At 49.6% G+C, this 21,656-nt stretch overlaps 1 protein-coding gene across 2 annotated transcripts in view; it reads left to right on the forward strand.

Annotated features, from left to right (window-relative positions):
- The window catches only part of G3BP1 (G3BP stress granule assembly factor 1), a 149,471-nt gene that overhangs the window by 71,336 nt on the left and 56,479 nt on the right, over positions 1-21,656 (forward strand). For both annotated transcript variants that reach the window (XM_030211488.1, XM_030211487.1), the window contains exon 7: positions 20,830-21,040. In XM_030211488.1, the coding sequence (XP_030067348.1) occupies positions 20,830-21,040 (211 nt within the window). The remainder of the gene's footprint in view (positions 1-20,829; positions 21,041-21,656) is intronic.

A 21,656-nucleotide genomic window follows, 5' to 3' on the forward strand; every position in this document is an offset into this window, starting at 1 on the left:
AAAGGCAAGCTGAAGGGACCTCTCCCCTAAAAGTCTGGTGTCCCTTCGTTTAGGCAGACTACTATTGAAACATACACAGCCTTCTCCCGAACTAGGCATATCCACATTACTTGGGGCTAATAAGAGCCCTGGACTGGAGGGCAGAATTTCACTTAGTTCACAAGATCCTGTGATGCCAGACTTATGGCATATGACTGGAACTGCGCAGACTCCGGCAACTGGTTTGCCCATAGTTTATGGAGGAGAGGCAGCTCTCTTTTTTTTTTTTTTTTTTTTTTTTTTTCAGTGCTAGCAAGAAGAGACATCTCTGCACCAAGTGTTGCCCCATTGCTAGCTTTGGAGAGTTTCCAGCTCTCCCAGAGCAGAAGCTGTTTTTTGTTTGCTGCTGCTCTACAGCCTTTGTTTAGGCCAACACATGACACTGGATTCTATTTGGTCAGCTCTGGAAACTCTTTGTAAGGTTTGTTCCTCTCGTTACTGTTTCACTGAGTAATGCCATTCAAGCTCAGACCTAAAAAAGACTTTACTGAATCTTTCCATGGTCTATGCTGAGCTTTCCAAAGGATATGTTCTAATAGGTTTTTGAGAGCTTTAAATATTCAGAAAATGGAATGCCTCCTCTTCAAAGACTTTATTATATACCAACAGTGTTGAAAAGGGCTTGGGCTTTGAGTAAACAGCCTAGGTTGCAAGCAGGGCAGGATTAACCCTTTGGTGGGCCCTAAGCAAAGAAGCACGTTCCTTGATCTACATCAGTGTGTAGCGTATCTTCAAGGGATGGTGTGGTTAACACTAGGTTGTGTTTTTGAAAATTTTGGACAAAGGGCTGGCCTTGGTATCGCTTAAGATGCAGATCATGGTGTTGGTTTGTTTTGGGGGTCTGAAAGGATCCAGCCATGGTCAGATTTTTGAGAGGAGTTAAGCTCAGTAGGCTGCCTTGTCATCCGTTGGTTTCTCTATCTTGTATTTGAAGGCCTTAATCTGAGTGCCTTTTAAGCCCTTGGCAAGGAGTACGCTTAAGGATGTTTCATTGAATACTTTCGGATTTGAAAGGCTAATTGTAACTTCCTTAGCGTTCCTCCGGACCGGCCCAGGATTGGACTGATGGGTTGTGCATGCCTTCCAGCAGGTGGAGACTGAGAAAAATTCTTACTCTAGAGAGCCAATAAGAGCCTTGGCCATGTGACCCTAGCCTCAGTATTTTCTCCGTGTCCAGCAGGCAGGAGGTGAGCCCATTTCTCTTTCTCTCTTTTAGAGGTTAATAATGATAATACTTCTTCTGTGCCTGGGGAATCTCTGTTAGAGGCTTGGCAGATAGGGATTTCTTTTCTTTCTTTTCCAGCCTCTGGGGTGTTATACTCGGTTGCCCCGAGTCCCTCCCCCCTTTCCTCCCCATCTCCCTCACTTAGTTGGGAAGGGCTACCATTTCAGTGGAAAGGTGTAATTGCCTTTGGGAGAGGCAGCCACTTTTACTTTAAAGGAAATTAAAAGAAGTTCTTTCTTTCCCCAGACTGTTAACGAGCAAGCTCAGTTTTTTTAAAAAACAAAACAGACTGCTAACGAGCAGGCAGCTCTGTTATAGGCTATTACTCTTGAGCACTTTTTCCTTTTCTAGCTCAGCTGGTTTAAAAAAAAAAAAAAGCCTAGAGGAAAACAATACAGTGTCCGTGACTTTAATGAGCCATTTTCTGCCTCAGAAGTTCTTACTCCGTTTCCTCGTGTTTTGGGCAGCGGGCAGCGGCTTGTTAAAAAAAAAAAAAGGCACGAAGCGAGAGCTCTGCGATGCAGGGGAGGCTAAAGAATGTTTTGGTAGGCGCCGGAGTGTAAGTATTCTTCCATATCATCAAGCTGATCAATCCATAGACTGGTGGGTTGTGTCCATCTACCAGCAGGTGGAGATAGAGAGCAAACTTTTGCCTCCCTATATGTGGTCATGTGCTGCCGGAAACTCCTCAGTATGTTCTCTATCTCAGCAGGTGGTGGTCACACACAGCAGCAGCTCTGGCTAGGCCTTCAAGCCTAATTCTTAGGTTTTGTTGAGTGCCTGGGGTTGAGGGCTCTTCTTGAGCAAGTGCAAACCTGGTGGTGCCAGGTCCCTCCTTTTCTCCCCCCTCCCGCTGGCTCCGTTAAAAAAAAAAAAAAATTTGAACGTCCTTAAAGGCGTTTATTTCGACGTTTATTTAAACGTTCATTGCAGCTACTCACTGGGACACCAGGTCGTTACAGCTCGGAGCGGACAGCAGGTAATTTTTACCTTTTTATAGCGGGCAGGGGGTTCCCCGATTTATCTCCTCGTGGCATATGGCGTCGGAGGGCGAGGGCGTAGAGAGTCGCTCCCCGGATCGCTTGGGCGCTTCTAGAGGGGATGCGGGGGTCTTAAAGTCCGATTCGCCCTTGTTGGGTGACAGTTTTGTGACCGATGAGTGTCCCGGTCCTTTCTCTGGTGTGGCGGTTTTTTCCCGCCATAAACGCCCATCCCCCGCTCCTCGCCTCCGCCATCTTGGCCGGCCACGCGGCTCGGACGGCTTCTTCTTGGGCCGCCCTTGAGGTAGGAGACATTAATGCCATGAACGCCCTTAATTTGGGCGACGGCACAAGGCGACTAAAATTAAGCGCCGTTTTTCCCGCGCGGCTCCTTCGCGGAGTGTCGCGCCGGACGCCATCTTGGATGCGCAGCATTTCTCTCCCCCGCTCTGGCGAGCGCCGGTTGAGGGTGCGTCTAGGGCTGTTGCCCAGGCTGCGGAAGTGCACAGTCTGGGGGGTTTCTCCCTCGAGTTTATTTTGCTGCGGCATCAGGCCTTCCTTATGCGGAACGCTGCCCCTGCTCCCTCTTCAGGTAAAGAGGTTGAGGCCCCCGGAGGTAAACGCCCTCGGGTTGATTAACAGGCCTTGGAGGACTTTGCCTCCTCCGATGTAGATGAGGGCAGCGTATCTGATTTCTCCCAATGGTCCTTTGCGGATTCCTTGAAGGAGACGGATTCCCGCTCGGATGGAGCGGATGACCCCTCTGCAGCGCGACTCTTTGGCTCAGAGGATTTGCCCAACCTGTTTGTGCAGGCCATGGGCATTTTGAAGATTTCCTCTCCGGAGGACGTCTTTCCCTCAGCCCCTGTTGGCTCTGCCATTATGCTGGGGACGAAACGCCCGCCTAGAACCTTCCACGTGCATGATACCATGCACACCTTAATTTTCGGCTCAATGGGATGTCCCGGAAGCGAGCCTTAAAGGGGCTAGGGCTATGTCCCGCCTCTATCCTTTGCCTGTGAGTGAACGTGAGGCCGTTCTGTGGCCTACCGTGGATTCTTTAATCACTGCGGTGACTAAGAAAACGGCGTTGCCGGTGGAAGGTGGCACGGCCCTAAAGGACGCCCAAGACAGAAGATTGGAGGCGGCCTTAAGGTCGTCCTTTGAGGCGGCTGCTTTAAGTTTGCGGCTCCTATGTGGCCAGGGCGTGCCTGACTATGGTGCAGCGGGCTTCCCCCTCGGATCTTTCCTTGAGGGCTAATTGGCCGGCCCTGGAATCGGGCTTAGCCTATTTGGCAGACTTGCTGTATGACGTCTTGAGAGCCTCAGCTAAAGGCATGGCTCAGACAATCTCTGCGCGGCGGTGGCTTTGGCTGAAGCATTGGTCTGCTGACCACGCCTCTAAATCCCGCCTGGCTGGATTGCCTTTTAAAGGCAAGCTGCTCTTTGGGGTCGAGCTGGACAAAATCGTGACCGATCTCGGCACGTCTAAGGGCAAGAAGTTACCAGAGGTCAGGGCTCGGGCTAGTACTCGCCCTGGTACCTCCAGAGGACGGTTTCAGGAAGCCCGTCGGTACCGCCCGGGCAGGCCGGGTTCCTCTGCCCCCTCTTCCTTCAAGAGGTACTTCTCCCCCAAGCAGCATTCCTTTCGCAGAGACCGCCGTCCCGGAGGTGCTCCCTCCGGTTCTCCCCCAGGGTCTCGTACCCAATGACGGGGCCTTGGTCCACGCCCCAGTGCAGATTGGAGGACGGCTGTCCTCGGTTATGGGCGAGTAGACCACAATAACTTCAGACGCTTGGGTGCTGGAAGTCATCAGAGACGGCTACAAGCTAGAGTTCTGCCGACCCTTAAAAAACGGGTTTGTACTCTCTCCCTGCAAGTCTCCGGTCAAGCTGTGGCAGTGCAGCAGACCTTGGACAATCTGATCCGCCTGGGGGGCGGTCGTTCCGGTGCCAGAAAATCAGCTTGGCAAGGGATGTTACTCCATTTTCTTTGTGATTCCAAAGAATGGAGGTTCTGTACGGCCTATCCTCGACCTCAAGGGGTCCATTGGGCCTTGAAAGTTCGGCACTTTCGCATGGAGACCCTCCGCTCTGTTATAGCGGCAGTGAAGGCAGGAGAGTTCCTGGCATCCTTGGACATCAAGGAAGCGTACTTGCATATTCCCATCTGGCCTCCTCATCAACGCTTTCTGCGTTTTGCAATACTGGGCCGACTCTTCCAGTTCAGAGCCCTCCCGTTCGGGTTGGCTACTGCTCCGCGGACCTTCTCCAAAGTAATGGTGGTCATCGCGGCCTTCCTGAGGAAGGAAGGAGTACAAGTCCATCCTTATCTGGACGATTGGTTGAGCCGAGCCCCCTCTTATGCAGAGTGCGGCAAAGCTGTGAACCGGGTGGTTGCTCTTTTGAGCTCCCTGGGTGGATCATCAACTGGGAGAAAAGCCAGCTGCGCCCGACTCAGTCCCTGGAGTATCTGGGACTTCGATTCGACACCCAAGTGGGCAGAGTGTTCCTGCCGGACAATCGGATTGTCAAGCTTCAGGCTCAGGTGGACCAGTTCCTAGTAGCCTCTCCTCTTCGGGCTTGGGATTATGTACAGCTGTTGGGCTCTATGACGGCCACGATGGAAGTAGTGCCCTGGGCCAGGGCTCATATGAGACCACTTCAGCAATCTCTGCTGCAGCGCTGGACTCCGATGTCGGAGGATTATGCTGTGCGCCTTTCCTTGGTCCCAGCAGTGCGCAAGGCGCTGAGCTGGTGGACGCAGACAGTCAAGTTGTCTGCAGGACTGCCTCTGGTGACCCCGGAGTGGATTGTCGTCACGACAGACGCCTCTTTGTCGGGCTGGGGAGCCCACTGCTTGGGAAGGACAGCGCAGGGGCTCTGGTCTCCTGCAGAGGCAAGTGGTCTATCAACCTCCTGGAACTCAGAGCCATTCGGTTGTTGTTGTTGGAGTTCATCCCGGTACTGGTGTTGAAGCCTGTACGGGTCCTGTCGGACAATGCCACGGCTGTGGCCTATGTCAACCGCCAGGGAGGTACCAAGAGCGCCCCTCTAGCCAAGGAGGCTATGAATCTATGCCAGTGGGCGGAAGCGAACCTGGAGCAGCTTTCAGCGGCCCACATTGCCGGAGTCATGAATGTCAAGGCGGACTTTCTCAGTCGCCATACCTTGGAGCCCGGAGAGTGGCAGCTATCTGCTCAGGCGTTCTTGGACATCACGAAGCACTGGGGCCAGCCGAGCCTAGATCTGATGGCGTCATCGGCCAGTTGCCAAGTGCCGCGCTTTTTCAGCAGAGGACGGGACCCTCGATCCCTGGGAGTAGATGCTCTTCTCCAACAGTGGCCGACACAAGAGCTTCTCTATGTGTTCCCGCCCTGGCCCATGGTGGGCAGGGTGCTAGACCGGGTGGCAAAGCATCCCGGCAGGGTAATCCTGGTGGGTCCGGATTGGGCCAGACGTCCCTGGTATGCGGACTTGATCAGGCTCTCAGTCGACGATCCTCTGCGGCTGCCAGTGGAGCAGGGCCTGTTACATCAGGGTCCCGTGGTGATGGAGGATCCCTCCCCCTTTGGTCTTACGGCCTGGCTATTGAGCGGCAGCGTCTGAGGAAGAAGGGCTTCTCAGACAAGGTCATCGCCACTATGCTGAGAGCGAGGAAGCGCTCTACTTCTACTGCTTACGCCAGGGTTTGGCGTATCTTTGCAGCGTGGTGTGAAGCAGGCTCACTTTCTCCCTTCACTGCTCCAATTTCTTCAGTGTTGGCGTTCCTGCAAGAAGGTCTGGAGAAAGGCCTGTCGCTCAGTTCCCTTAAAGTCCAGGTAGCGGCTCTGGCTTGCTTCAGGGGCCGCCTGAAGGGTGCTTCCCTGGCTTCGCAGCCAGATGTGGTGCGCTTTCTCAAGGGAGTTAATCACCTGCGCCCTCCTCTGCACTCAGTGGTGCCTGCGTGGAATCTCAACCTGGTGCTAAGAGCATTGCAGAAGCCGCCTTTTGAACCCTTGTCGAGGGCATCTCTGAAACACCTGACGTTGAAAGCAGTCTTTTTGGTGGCTATCACTTCAGCCAGGAGAGTTTCCGAGCTCCAGGCACTCATGTCGAGAGCCTTTTTCTGCAGTTCACTGAGGCAGGGGTGACTATTCGCACAGTGCCTTCCTTCCTGCCCAAGATTGTTTTTCGCTTCCATGTGAATCAGCAGCTCTGTCTCCCTTCCTTTCGTAGGGAGGACTACCCAGAGGAATACTCTGCTCTCAATTTCTGGATGTGAGACGAGTCATCATCAGATACTTGGAAGTGACCAATGATTTCCGGAAATCGGACCATCTGTTTGTCCTGTTTACAGGTCCTCGTAAGGGTCTGCAGGCTTCTAAGCCTACAGTGGCAAGATGGGTCAAGGAAGCCATTGCAGCGGCTTAGGGTCCGTCTCCTTGGAAGAGATTGGCAAGGCGGCAACTTGGGCTTCGGCCCATACCTTTGCCAGGCATTACCCGCTTGACTGTGGCTGCTCGGGCGGAGGCCCGGTTTGGAGCTTCAGTGTTGCGGTCAGGGATTTCTATGTCCCGCCCTGGGTGAGTACTGCTTCGGTACATCCCACCAGTCTATGGATTGATCAGCTTGATGATATGGAAGGTAAAATTATGTATCATACCTGATAATTTTCTTTCCATTAATCATAGCTGATCAATCCATAGCCCCTCCCAGATATCTGTACTGTTTATATTCTGGTTGAATTTTAGGTTCAAGTTTAGCCTTCAGTTACTTCAGGAGGACTTCGTGTTCAAGTTCTTCTTTCACTTGGATTCTTCAAGAGTTGAGACGAGTTTGTGTTACAGTGAGCTGCTGCATTCCTCTCCCCTCCGTTTTACGGGGCTGGATTGAGATTTAAATCTTCCGGCACTCCCTCCCGCTTCGTGCGGCTGTAGGGCAGCTTTGTACCCCTCCCGCTTCGGCGGTGTTAGGGTCAGTCAGCTCCTCCCGCGGTTGCAGGATAAGCCAGATCCCCCCCGCATCGGCGGGTGTGGTGTCCCTCCCCCGCTCCGCGGGGATGAGCTGGACGGATTCCCCTCCCCCACTTGTGTGGGGATGAGCTGGGTTAATTCCCCTCCCCCGTTTCGGCGGTGGTGAGCTGGGCAGAGTGTCCCTTTGTGGGTGTAATTCTCTAAGTGCTGAGTCCTGCGGATGGAGCTTTGATATCGACATACTGAGGAGTTTCCGGCAGCACATGACCACATATAGGGAGGCAAAAGTTTGCTCTCTATCTCCACCTGCTGGTAGATGGACACAACCCACCAGTCTATGGATTGATCAGCTATGATTAATGGAAAGAAAATTATCAGGTATGATACATAATTTTACCTTGGATCGTTCACGTTTTCTACGCAGTTAGACTTTTCTTCGGTGCCTCTTCGGGCGGCGTCAGTGATTTCTTCCTGCTTTGTTGGCCCAGTCCATCGCATCTGTTTTTTTTTTTTTTTTTATAACAATTTTATACATAAGTCAAGTATTCAACTTGCTTGAAAAGTGGTACATTTCGTATCATATACAATTTTAGGTAATAATTAAAGAGAAAAAAATATATATATATTTTAAATTGAAATCCCCACTCAAGTCCACAATATGGGATTCAAAATGAAAGAAAAGTGGAATTATTCTAACAAAAATACATTTCTAGGAATATTCACTTGAGAAATTTACAGGTTACACTGTTCGGTGTCATAATTATCCATATCAAAGGGAAGATGACATTTTCAATTTTCCTTATTTTGTCTAGACACTAAAAAGGCTGTTAGCTGGGTTGGTTCAAAAAATACATATTTAAGGGATTGGTATTTTACCACACATTTACAAGGAAATCTAAGAAAGAAAATTGCTCCCAGCTGTAACACTGCTGGCTTCATCAAAAGAAATTGCCTTCGCCTTTTTGTGTCTCGCGAGAGACATCAGGAAATATCTGAATTTTTTGGCCTAAGAACACTTTGTCCTTATTTCTGAAATACATTTTCATTAACCATGCCTTATCTGGTGGTAATGCTACCGTCACTATCAATGTTGTTGGGATGACAGGATCATTTTCTCTAGACTCAAGTATGGCTGAAATATTAAGATCTTGTTTCTGGTTTTCTTGATTTAGTATTGGAAGGTAATAAATCTGAGAGAGAGGTGGAATCATCTCTTCTTTTACTTCAAGTATTTCCATTAAATACTTCTTTAGCATTTCCCTTGGGGATTTAGACAATTGTCTTGGAAAATTTAATAAACGAAGATTGTTACTTCTAACTGAGTTTTCCAATGATTCCGGTTTTTTTCGCAGGAAAATCAAGTCTTTAACCATAGTCTCTTGTTGAGTTTGGAGTTTTTTAACTTCCAAGATCATATCGTTATCCATTTGCTCTAATTTTTCAACTTTAGTATCCAAAATTTTAGTTTTTTGCTCAAGAGCCAAGAAATCCTGATTCAATTTATTTACTTGGGGAACAAGAGATTTTCCTAGGCCAACTATCAAAGTCCACAGCGAATCTAGCGTTACTTCTGCTGGTTTTTTAATTTCAAAAGAAAATTGTGTGGGTGGTACCTCTTTGTCCGAAGTTATCTCCAGTATCGAGCTAGCAGCTTCTTCCACCTTCGATAGAATAGGTGTTTGTGTCCGAGACCTCAGTTCACATCCAACCGGATCTATTTCCTCCCGGCCCTGTATACTTACACCACTTCGGGAAAGCGAGTCCAGAGACGCCTCGGTTGGTGTGCTATACCCCGCAGGTTGCGGGGGCGGTTCCCTCGAGTCGGGGCTGAGCGTTAGCTCAAGCCCAGGAGAAGCTTCCGGGCCTCCACTCGGACCGGCGCTACTCAGCGGCTGCCTTCCGACATTTGAGTCGCCGAAATAGTTGGAATGGACGCTGCCTGAAGAAGCGTTCGGATATCTTGAGAAGTAAGAACTTGCCGTTGCGGGGCTTTGGAGGCAGGACGGCCCCGTCTTTTCGGCATGTTTGAATAATTTTTCCTTCAGGGAGCTATCAAGTGTAGCCTGCTAGCGTCTCAAGGGTGCGGCCATCTTGAATCCCCGTCGCATCTGTTTTTAGTGCCTTCCGTTATTTCTCCTTAGAAACTCCCTCATTCTTTTAATTTTGGCGCGGAAGGCCACCATTTTTTCCCGCAGCTGTAGCTTCTCCATGGCGCCGTTTTTTTCTGATTTTCTACTGTGCAGAACGAAACAGATGTAGTGTTTCTGCTGTAGTCTGTTGAATCTCAGGAGAGGAGAATTTTTTCCCTGACTTTGCCACATATTCCACACATTCTCGAAGAAGAACTATGGCCTTGAGGCTGCAGTTTTCAGGGGAGTCATCCAGGGCTTTTCTTCATTCAAAGGTCATTCACGTTCATTGATTGCACTTGTATCCCACATTCTCCAAGGACAAGCAGGCTGCTTGTTCTCACTGATGGGTGACGTCCACGGCAGCGCCCTCCAACCGGAAACTTCACTAGCAAAGGCCTTTGCTAGTCCTCGCGCGCCGATGCGCATGCGCGGCTGTCTTCCCGCCCGAACCGGCTCGTGTTCGTCAGTCTTCTTTTGTCTGCACTCGAGACGGTCGTGTTTTACCGCCGTTTCGTGCCCCTCAAGTTGACCCCCGCGCGTCTTCGCGATTTTCGCTAAAAAAAAAAAAGACCGATCGGTCTTTACCCTTTTCCCGTGTTTCCAGCTTTTCCCCGAGTAAGTTTCCTTTCGCTTTCAGGACCGGCCTATTTGGCCTCTATTTCGGGTTTTTCTCCCTTCTTTTTGGTGCCCTTCGTCATCGCAAATTTTGATTTCGCCGGCGTGATTTTTCCGCCCATGTCATCTAAGTCTTCCAGCGGCTTCAAGAAGTGCACCCAGTGCGCCCGGGTAATCTCGCTGACTGATAGGCACGCTTCGTGTCTTCAGTGTCTGGGGGCTGGGCACCGCCCGCAGGCCTGCAGTCTTTGTGCTCTTTTAAAAAAGAGGACTCGGGTAACGAGATTGGCCCAGTGGAACGTGTTGTTCTCGGGCTCTTCGACGACAACAGCACGGGCATTGAGTGCATCGACGTCGACAGCATCGAAGTCTTCGGCATCAACTTCATCGAGGCTGCGTCGACGTCGGTGGTACCGGGACCTCCGCTGTTGCTGATGTCGTCGGACGGTGGTGCTTCGTCTGGAGTGCAGGTGAGGGCTGTCCATTCCCCTGCTGGTGGCGGTGAGCCTTCGGGTGGGTCTCCCCCTGCCCTGAGGGCTCCTGCGGTACAGCCCCCCCGAGATCGACCTTCTTCGGCCTCGTCCCCGAGGAAGCAACGGCTGGATTCTACGTCCTCGTCGGTACCAGGAAGCTCCGGTGACATGCTTCGCTTGAAGAAAGCTAAGAAGCATCGTCACCGGTCTCCTTCCCGTCTCGGTACCGAGAGTTCTGGGTCGCCGAGGCAGTCGGCACCCAGTAGGCATCGGCACCGGGAGGACCGCTCACCCTCTGTTCAGGAGGTGTCTATGCGCTCCCCCTTGGACAGCCCGGAACAGCCTCCACGCCCGGAACAGACTCTGACATCGACGCCTGCATCGGCTTCTCAGTCTTTCTCCACAGCCGCTCTGCACGAGAGTCTCCGGGCCGTTCTTCCAGAGATTCTGGGAGAGCTGTTGCGCCCTTCCCCTCTTGTACCGGGGGTGCTTGCGCCACCGGTACCGTCGAGAGTGAGGCGCCGGCTGGCCCCTTGCCCGAGGTGAGGTCTCCAGTACCGGTACCGCTTGTGGTACCGGCTACGGCCACCTCCCAGGCAGACTCCCCGACGACGTCGGCAGAGGGAGCTTCGCCGATGCTGGCGAGGGAGTCCACCTCTCGACGCTCCTACCGTGGCCGTGTTTCCACGGAGTCGAGTCGGGCACGGCTTCAGACGCAGGTTCGTGAACTTGTGTCTTATACCAATGGTGAGGCCTCGTGGGAGGAGGAGGAGGACATCAGATATTTCTCTGTCGAGGAGTCTGATGGCCTTCCTTCTGATCCTACTCCCTCCCCTGAAAGGCAGCTTTCTCCTCCCGAGAGTCTGTCTTTCGCGGCCTTTGTCCGGGAGATGTCTACGGCCATCCCCTTCCCAGTGGTCGTGGAGGATGAGCCCAGGGCTGAAATGTTTGAGCTCTTGGACTATCCTTCTCCACCTAAGGAAGCGTCCACAGTACCCATGCATTATGTCCTAAAAAAGACGTTGCTGGCGAACTGGACCAAGCCACTAACTAATCCCCACATTTCCAAGAAGATCGAATCCCAGTATCGGATCCATGGGGACCCAGAGCTGATGTGCACTCAGTTGCCTCACGACTCTGGTGTGGTGGATCTGGTCCTAAAGAAGGCTGAGTTCTAGAGAGCATGCTTCGGCGCCCCCGGGCAAAGACTCCAGAACCTTAGACTCCTTTGGGAGGAAGGCCTATCATTCCTCTATGCTCGTGGCCAAGATTCAGTCCTACCAGCTCTACACGAGCATCCATATGCGGAACAATGTGCGGCAGTTGGCGGGCTTGGTGGACAAGCTCCCTCCTGAGCAAGCCAAGCCGTTTCAGGAGGTGGTCAGGCAGCTGAAGGCGTAAAGAAAATTCCTGGCCAGAGGGGTATATGATACCTTTGATGTTGCGTCCAGGGCCGCTGCTCAAGGTGTGGTGATGCGCAGACTCTCATGGCTGCGTGCCTCCGACCTGGAGAATAGGATCCAGCAGCAGATTGCGGACTCCCCTTGCCGAGCGGACAACATTTTTGGAGAAAAAATCGAACAGGTGGTAGAACAGCTCCACCAGCGGGATAACGCTTTCGACAAATTCTCCCGCCGGCAGCCTTCAGCATCTACCTCCTCAGGTAGACGTTTTATGGGGGAAGGAGGACTGTTCCCTACTCTTCTGGTAAGTGTAGGTACAATCCTCCCTCTCGACAGCCTGCAGCCCAGGCTAAGCCCCAGTGCGCTCGCTCTCATCACCAGCATGCGCCTCAGCAAGGCTCCTTTGCTCCCCAGCAAAAGCAGGGGGCGAGCTTTTGACTGGCTCCAGCAGAGCATAGCCGACATCAACGTGTCCGTGCCGGGCGATCTGCCGGTCTGGGGGAGGTTGAAAGTTTTTCACCAAAGGTGGCCTCTTGTAACCTCCGACCGTTGGGGTCTTCAAATAGTCCGGCAAGGATACACCCTCAATTTGGCCTCGAAGCCTCCAAATTGCCCACCGGGAGCTCAGTCCTACAGCTTCCAGCACAAGCAGGTACTTGCAGAGGAACTCTCCGTCCTTCTGAGCACCAATGCGGTCGAGCCCGTGCCATCCGGGCAAGAAGGGCTGGGATTCTATTGCAGGTACTTCCTTGTGGAAAAGAAAACAGGGGGGATGCGTCCCATCCTAGACCTAAGGGCCCTGAACAAGTATCTGGTCAAAGAAAAGTTCAGGATGCTTTCCCTGGGCACCCTTCTTCCCATGATTCAGCAAAACGATTGGCTATGCTCTGTGGACTTGAAGGACGCCTACACGCACATCCCGATATTGCCAGCTCACAGGCAGTATCTGCGATTTCAGCTGGGCACACGTCACTTCCAGTACTGTGTGCTACTCTTTGGGCTCGCCTCTGCGCCCAGGGTGTTCACGAAGTGTCTGGCTGTAGTAGCAACAGCGCTTCGCAGGCTGGGAGTGCATGTGTTCCCTTATCTCGACGATTGGCTGGTGAAGAACACATCCGAGGCAGTCCATGAGCTCTACAGTCCATGCAGATGACTATTCGACTCCTGGAGCTACTGGGATTTGTGATAAATTATCCAAAGTCCCATCTTCTCCCAGTACAGAGACTCGAATTCATAGGTGCTCTTCTGGATTCTCGGACGGCTCGTGCCTATCTTCCGGAGACCAGGGCCAACAATCTGTTGTCCCTCGTCTCCCGGGTACAAGCGTCCCAGCAGATCATAGCTCGGCAGATGTTGAGATTGCTTGGCCACATGGCCTCCACAGTTCATGTAACTCCCATGGCTCGTCTTCAAATGCGATCTGCTCAATTGACCCTAGCTTCCCAGTGGTTTCAAGCTGCTGGGGATCTAGAAGACGTGATCCACCTGTCCACGAGTTTTCTCAAATCCCTGTATTGGTGGACGATTTGGTCCAATTTGACTCTGGGACGCCCTTTCCAAATTCCTCAGCCACAAAAAGTGCTGACAACGGATGCGTCTCTCCTGGGGTGGGGAGCTCATGTCGATGGGCTTCACACCCAGGGAAGCTGGTCCCTCCAGGAACGCGATCTGCAGATCAATCTCCTGGAGTTACGAGCGGTCTGGAACGCTCTGAAGGCTTTCAGAGATCGGCTGTCCCACCAAATTATCCAAATTCAGACAGCCAGGTTGCCATGTATTACATCAACAAGCAGGGGGGCACCGGATCTCGCCCCCTGTGTCAGGAGGCCGTAAGCTTGTGGCTGTGGGCTCGCCGTTACGGCATGTTGCTCCAAGCCACGTATCTGGCAGGCGTAAATAACAGTCTGGCCGACAGGTTGAGCAGGATTATGCAACCTCACGAGTGGTCGCTCAACTCAAGTAGTGCGCCATATCTTCCAGGTGTGGGGCACCCCCTTGGTAGATCTCTTTTGCATCTCGAGCCAACCACAAGGTCCCTCAGTTCTGTTCCAGACTTCAGGCCCACGGCAGACTGGCATCGGATGCCTTCCTCCTGAATTGGGGGGACGGCCTGCTGTGTGCTTATCCTCCCATAACTCTGGTGGGGAAGACTTTGTTGAAACTCAAGCAAGACCGAGGCACCATGATCCTGATTGCTCCTTTTTGGCCACGTCAGATCTGGTTCCCTCTCCTTCTGGAGTTGTCCTCCGAAGAACCGTGGAGATTGGAGTGTTTTCCGTCCCTCATCACACACAACGTAGGGGCGCTTCTGCATCCCAACCTCCAGTCTCTGGCTCTCATGGCCTGGATGTTGAGAGCGTAGACTTTGCCTCTTTGGGTCTGTCGGAGGGTGTCTCCCGTGTCTTGCTTGCTTCCAGAAAAGATTCCACTAAGAGGAGTTAATTCTTTTTATGGAGAAGGTTTGCCGTCTGGTGTGACAGCAAGGCCTTAGATCCTCGCTCCTGTCCTACACGGACCTTGCTTGAATACCTTCTGCACTTGTCTGAGTCTGGTCTCAAGACCAACTCTGTAAGGGTTCACCTTAGCGCAATCCGTGCATACCATTACCGTGTTGAAGGTAAGCCGATCTCAGGACAGCCTTTAGTTGTTCGCTTCATGAGAGGTTTGCTTTTGTCAAAGCCCCCCGTCAAGCCTCCTACAGTGTCATGGGATCTCAATGTCGTTCTCACCCAGCTGATGAAATCTCCTTTTGAGCCACTGAATTCATGCCATCTGAAGTACTTGACCTTGAAGGTCATTTTCTTGGTGGCAGTAACTTCAGCTCATAGAGTCAATGAGCTTCAAGCCCTAGTAGCTCATGCTCCTTATACCAAATTTCATCATAATAGAGTAGTCCTCCGCACTCATCCTAAGTTCTTGCCAAAGGTGGTGTCTGAGTTCCATCTGAACCAGTCAATTGTCTTGCCAACATTCTTTCCCCGTCCTCATTCCTGCCTACTGAACGTCAGCTGCACACATTGGACTGCAAAAGAGCATTGGCCTTCTATCTGGAGCGGACACAGCCCAACAGACAGTCCGCCCAAATGTTTGTTTCTTTTGATCCCAATAGGAGGGGAGTGGCTGTGGGGAAACGCACCATATCCAATTGGCTAGCAGATTGCATTTCCTTCACATACGCCCAGGCTGGGCTGGCTCTTGAGGGTCATGTCACGGCTCACAATGTTAGAGCCATGGCAGCGTCAGTGGCCCACTTGAAGTCAGCCACTATTGAAGAGATTTGCAATGCTGCGACGTGGTCATCTGTCCACACATTCACATCTCATTACTGCCTGCAGCAGGATACCCGACGCGACAGTCGGTTCGGGCAGTCAGTGCTTCAGAATCTGTTCGGGGTTTAGAATCCAATTCCACCCCCCTAGGCCCATGTTTATTCTGTTCCAGGCTACACTCTGTTAGTTGGATAAATTGTTAGGTCAATCTCAGTTATGTCCCTCGCCGTTGCGAGGCCCAATTGACCATGTTTGTTGTTTGAGTGAGCCTGGGGGCTAGGGATACCCCATCAGTGAGAACAAGCAGCCTGCTTGTCCTCGGAGAAAGCGAATGCTACATACCTGTAGAAGGTATTCTCCGAGGACAGCAGGCTGATTGTTCTCACATACCAGCCCGCTTCCCCTTTGGAGTTGTGTCTTCCCTTATCTTTGTCTTGCTACATATGGGACTGACGAACACGAGCCGGTTCGGGCGGGAAGACGGCCGCGCATGCGCGGTGCGCATCGGTTCGCGAGGACTAGCAAAGGCCTTTGCTAGTGAAGTTTCCGGTTGGAGGGTGCTGCCGTGGACGTCACCCATCAGTGAGAACAATCAGCCTGCTGTCCTCTGAGAATACCTTCTACAGGTATGTAGCATTCGCTTTTTACTACCTATTTGCAGGCTCAATGTGGCTTACAAAGGCCTGTAATGGTGTCGCCATTCCAGGGTAAAAGATACAAGATTTTCAGAATAGGGTACAGTGATGAACTGTTATATTTAAGTTATGGATTTGAGCTCCACAAGTAGATTCATGGTTCGCCCAGGGTTAGTCCACTGTGTGCTATTACTCTATTTTATGCAATGTATGTTTTACTTGGAAGGCTTGCTTGCTTTCGCCTTTATGCACAGCATTTGCACAATTTGTTTGATGCTTGTTGCTCTGTAAGCTATGGTAATTTTTGTCGGTCTCCAGTGTGGAGGCTGTTCCATGATTCTAATTCAATATTTACCTTGAGGGTATGTAGGTACTGCACAGTGGTAGTTTCAGTTTTTACAACTTTGGGAATGTTTTTTCAATTGCCATGGTTACAGTTGCGTACTGTTTTCACTGCAGCAGCGCCATTGAAAAAGAAATAAACAAGTCAATAAGTAAATAATAATAATGCCCAGGTATGTTAACTCATGTAGCTTCAGTTCTAGCACTCTCATGTTTAGTCTCTAGCACAAAAGCCACTGGTGGTCTCCTTGCAGGGCCAGCATATTCAGCTGTGGACTGCCTGGTATGTATTTCACTTTGAGACATTATTTCTTCAGATAACATAGGTGTCTGAAGGTTATTTAGTGCAACTACAGCGGCTGCCAATTCATCTGGGACTATAGCTAATTCTGTGGCAGAAAATTCTATACCTTCTCGGTTATGACATAACTTCTATGTGTACATAGTTGACTCTACTGTTTCTCTTCCCCTTTAGCTTTAGGTGATGAAATGATAGTTACATGGCAGTTTTTGTATACATTATTTTTTTTCTGTTCGTATCTGGGCACTGGCCTAGGAACCTAGTGTTGCATGTGAGATTTTGTAGCTCAGGATTTCTGTTTCTGCTTTCTGCAGCTCAGTTATGGTCATATTTCCTCTGACCACTTGGTTCTTGCACATTATTAGAGATGTTTATGCTTTTCACTTCGCCAAGCTTCTCTCACGTGTCTTCCTACAGTCTCCCTATCGCTCTCACGGCAATGCAGGTGAGGTAGGGGAGACTTTACAGAGGCTCTTGGTCCTTCGGCCATTTCCTCACTCCATTCTTCAGAGTTCAGTTTTACTTTCTAGTCTCCAAGAAGGAATTTTCCTTCATTCTATTTGGAATCTCAAGACCATCTATCGCGCTCTGAGTATCAAGACTTTGTCACAAGAACCTTCAATCCGTTATAGTGACGCTTCGTGCAGGACAATTTTTGGCGAAAGCTTATCTGCATATTCCTATCAGGTACAGTCTCTATAAAAGTTCTATCGGTTTGCGACTCTGGGGTAACTTTTGTCATTTCGGGCTCTTCTGCTTGGTCTCACAACAGCCCCTCCCATTTTCACCAAAGTTATGCTACCTCTCAGGAAAGAGGAGTTTCTTGTTTACTCATATCTAGACGACTAATATCTTGTCGACAGAGCAGCAGGCCACAGACCGAAGGGTACAATCTTTATTGGTCTTAGGTGGCCTAGTAATGATGGCTGAGATTCACCTGAATCCTTCGCAGTCTACAATATTTAGGGGTTACCTTCGACATGGCGCAAGCTCGTGTTATTTCTTTTTTTCTTTCTCTTCCCCAGGGCAGAGTTCTCAAGCTGCGATTTCAACATTACTTCTCGGTCGAGTTCTTTGTACTCACCATGATCTTCATGTCCTTAGCTCCATAGCAGATACTTTGGAGCTAGGTCCCTGAGTCAGACCTCTCTTTAGGTCTCTCCATCTTTCTCTCTTATCCGGATAGTCCTTTTGGATGGAATCGGTCGCGCTGTTTGTGCTCAACGTTACCTTCCCATCCTCTGCTCCATGGCAGCTCATATACAGCTAGTTCCCTGGACCAGGTCTCTAATTAGATCTCTCCATTTTTCTCTCTTATCCAGGTGGTTCTCTCGGATGGAATCCCTTCAGCTGAGGTTGCCTCTCCGGTCTCACGAGTGCAGTAGTCTATTCTGGTGGTTCCGGAGGGAGTATCTTACTGTAGAAATGCCTCTACAGTCTTTTACAGTCGAGAGAGTTTTTTTAATGGCTGACGTCAGTCTCCGCGGCTGGGGGGGCCCTTTGTTTAGCCACGTTGGGCGTACGATCTTTGGTCTCCTCTGGAAGCTTTCCAGTCCATTTTGGGTGGGGGGGGGGGGGGGGCAGAGCAGTTTGTCTATCTTTGGAGGAATTTTGTCCCCTAGTGTCAAGCAAGGCGGGGAGAGTTCTGTCGGACAAGGCCATGGCAATGGCTTATGTCATCTGCCTAGGAGGAACAAAGAGTCTACTCTTGAGATTGGAGGCGGTGAGGCTTTTGACATGGGTAGACATTCGCTTAACTGCCATTTTAGCCTCCCATGTGGTGGCAGTCGAACCTAGATCCAGGGGAATGGACTCCCACCTTTTCAGTGTTTTCATCTGATAGTACCTCACTGAGGCACCTCGGTGCTACTTCTTTTTGCCTTCAGTCTCACAAAGGTTTCTTGCTTCTTCCGTTGCAGAAGAGTCTCGACAGCGGCAGGGATAGACGCCATCGTACAGCAGTGGCCTTTCGGTCTTCTGTACGCGTTTTCTCCATGCTCCCTCTTGCGTCGTCGCTTTATATTAAAAAAAAAAAAAAAAAAAAAAAAGGGTCCCGTAGTCCTACTAGCTCCAGCTTGGGCTTGACGTCTGTGGTACACGGATCTTCAGCGTCTTTTGTCAGCGTTTCCTCTACATCTTTCTGTTCTCAAGGACCCTTTATGGCACGGCCCGATCTTTTGTCTTACAGCTTGCCTCTTTAATGGACTTGATTACCTAAGAGTGGATATTCAGCTTCAGTAATTCCTATTTGGTTGTGGTAGCGTTCTATATTACATTTGCACCTGGAGGATTTTTTGTTTTGCTGTTCAGATGCTGCTATTGTTCCTTATCGAGGTTCAATGGCAGAGATGTTGGATTTTTCACAGAGGGGGTTTTGAAAAGTTTATTTCTCTTCTCTTAAGGTGCAAGTTGCGGCTCTTTCTATTTCCAAGGTCAGTTACGAGCTAACTCTTTGGCCACTTTTCCGGCTGTCTTCCATTTTTTGAAGGGAGTTAGTCTCTTTCGCCGCCAGTTCTAGTGATCTTTCCCTCTAGGGATCTCAATCTTATCCTTCTCCTTGTTCCCTTAGGGGTTTGTCTCTGGTACTGTCTTTCCTGTCTGATGAAGCTCACGTTTTCATCTTTATCAATCAGTATTTCCTTACTATTACTGTTCTGGGTTCTTCTTTGGGCACGTAGGATCAGAAGAATTTGCATTCTTTACCTATTATTTAACACTGTCAGCGCTTGGATCGTCTTTTTGTCCTTCTGGCCGGTCGGCTTATGGGTTTTGGCTGCTTCTAGCTTCTGCTTATCTTCACAGCGGGAGAACAGTTCCAGGGACGGTTAAAGCGCATTCCACAATTAGACAAGCAGTCTCTTTGCCAAAGCTATTCTTAGTGACATCTGAGGACATTTGTAAAGAAGCGCGAGTACTCACAGTGGATTTGATAGGGTCCCTCCCTTCAGATTACTGCTTTGGTACTTCTCATCAGTCCAATCCTGGGTCGGTCCGAAGGGACGCTAAGGAAGGAGAAATTAGACCTTACCTGCTAATTTGCTTTCCTTTAGTCCCTCCGGACTGGCCCAGGTCCCTCCCATGTTCTTTCATGACTGTGCTTTTCCTTCTTTCTATGTTTGGAGTTATTGTGTTCAGATGTTCTGATGTCGGATACAGAGCTGTTTGACAACTTGATGATGATAATTTAAAAAAAAACCCAAAAAACTTGATGATAAAATAAATTTAAAAAAACAACTTTTTTTCACGGCCATACCTCGGCTCTGGTTAGAGTTGTTGGTGAGCCCAATTTCACGGCATAGCCGTTTAAGCACATTTCAGGAGTACTTGGGGCTGCTTAGATTCCAAGGGGCACATAAGGTTCGTCTTTCTTTTCTTTCCTGCTTTGTTATTCAAATACTGAGGCTATGGTCACATGGCCAGGGCTCTTATTGGCTCTCTAGAGTCAGAATTTTTCTCAGTCTCCACCTGCTGGAGGGCGTGCACAACCCATCAGTCCAATCCTGGGCCGGTCCGGAGGGACTAAAGGAAAGCAAATTAGCAGGTAAGGTCTAATTTCTCCTTTGTAGGGTCTAAGAACTGTATATCCTTGGGCTTTAATTTTAATTGGTATATGTTAATGTTGTAACAGGTTATAAGATATTAATGGGTGTCATCTATTAGCTTATTGACAATTTTGTATTGTGATTTCCTAGTGTATATCCAGCTTCTTAGTTTTTCTAATCTATGTAGAACCTCAAGGTCAACTGTGGAATATAAGCTATATTATAAATTGTCACTATTTCATCAGCTAGATTTTTGGAATTGCAAACTTTATCATGTAGGAAGCCCTTCCTGCTATTTTCCAAAGAAAAGGTGGTATTTTGACTGGTGCCCTCATTCCTTTAGGTGAATACAGCCTTTCATGTCGAGCAGTCTGTATTGTTGCCAGTGTGTTGGGTGAGACCAGAAGAACAGAAGAATACTGTTGTATTGACTGGATGTTAGATGAGTGTTGCCCATTTTGCTGTGTTTCAGGCTGTACCTACACAACATAGCTTTATTTACAGTTTAGTTGGTTTCTGGTTGGCCTTTTCCGTTTCATTTTTTGGTTCAATAAAAACTTGCAAGTGAAGTTCTCTAAAGGTGTTCTCAGAGGACAGTAGGATGCGCATTACCACATACCCTCTCATCTAGGAGTTGTATCTTCTAAGTTTTTAGTAGTTTGTTTTTAGTAGTTAACTGCTGGTCCTAAGTGACGAAGATGGGTAGGAAAACAGTGAGTGCGTGGTCGAGGCTGTCAACAGGTAATTCTCGCTCATATGTGGTAACGTCCTCCTGTCCTCAGAACATGTACTACAGGTGAGTAACGTTGCTTTGTTTCATTGTGGAAAATCAACACTTGGATTTTTGTAGCTTAGTCCTCCTGTAAGCTAATTCTCCACATTCATGTTTATACTGTAATGAAATTCTGTTTTCCTCAGTGTGAATGACACAGATGAACAATTGGAAGAACAGGTGGCAGAACCAGAACCGGAGCCTGAACCTGAACTTGAACAAGATCCAGAACCAACGGTGCAGGAAGAAAAGTCTGAGCCAGTATTGGAGGAGCCAGCTCCCGAGGAGGAGGTTGCTGAGAAGTGTTCTTCTCCTGCTCCTGCAGACCCTATTCCAGCAGTACAGGAAGATTCTAGAGTAAGGAATTCTTTTGGCAAGTGCCCTATTTTTAAAATCGGTTTGCCATTTTGGAGTACTTCTTGGAAGTGGTTTCTGTAGTTCACACTAATGTTAAAAACAGCCAATATAAAATTGTGCAGTGGTTTGGTGGTGGTCTAATTTAAAGTATAACAAAAGTGAATACCCCATATCAAGTTGTTTGTTTCAATGAATTGCTAACGGAATAGAATATTGGCAGTACCTGGATAATGTCCGGCTCTGCACCCAAGCATTATCTAGGTAATGCTGGGGTTGTCATCAATCTGGATGATGCTGCTGAGAATTGGTGGCTGGCCTCAGTGAGTGGCACTTGGCTGGATAAAATCCACTTCTATCCAGATAAGTGCCACTGGATATTGGGCCCAAAATCTTTGTGCAGTTCTTAATTCTAGATTACCGTTAGCAGTTTTTATAAATTCAAATTCCTTGTCATCAAGCAGATGAAGCCATTACGTATGGGTTGTGTCCATCAACCAGCAGGGGGAGATAGAGAGCACTCAACTTTTCACAGTGCCTCATGGCCAGCTAGCTCCACTGCCTCTTCAGTATTCTCTATCTCCCCAAGCAGGGTGGCTGCAGCTTCTTCGAGCTCCAT

This window comes from Microcaecilia unicolor, chromosome 8 (assembly GCF_901765095.1).
Source record: "Microcaecilia unicolor chromosome 8, aMicUni1.1, whole genome shotgun sequence".
NCBI classification, from domain to species: Eukaryota; Metazoa; Chordata; class Amphibia; order Gymnophiona; family Siphonopidae; genus Microcaecilia; species Microcaecilia unicolor.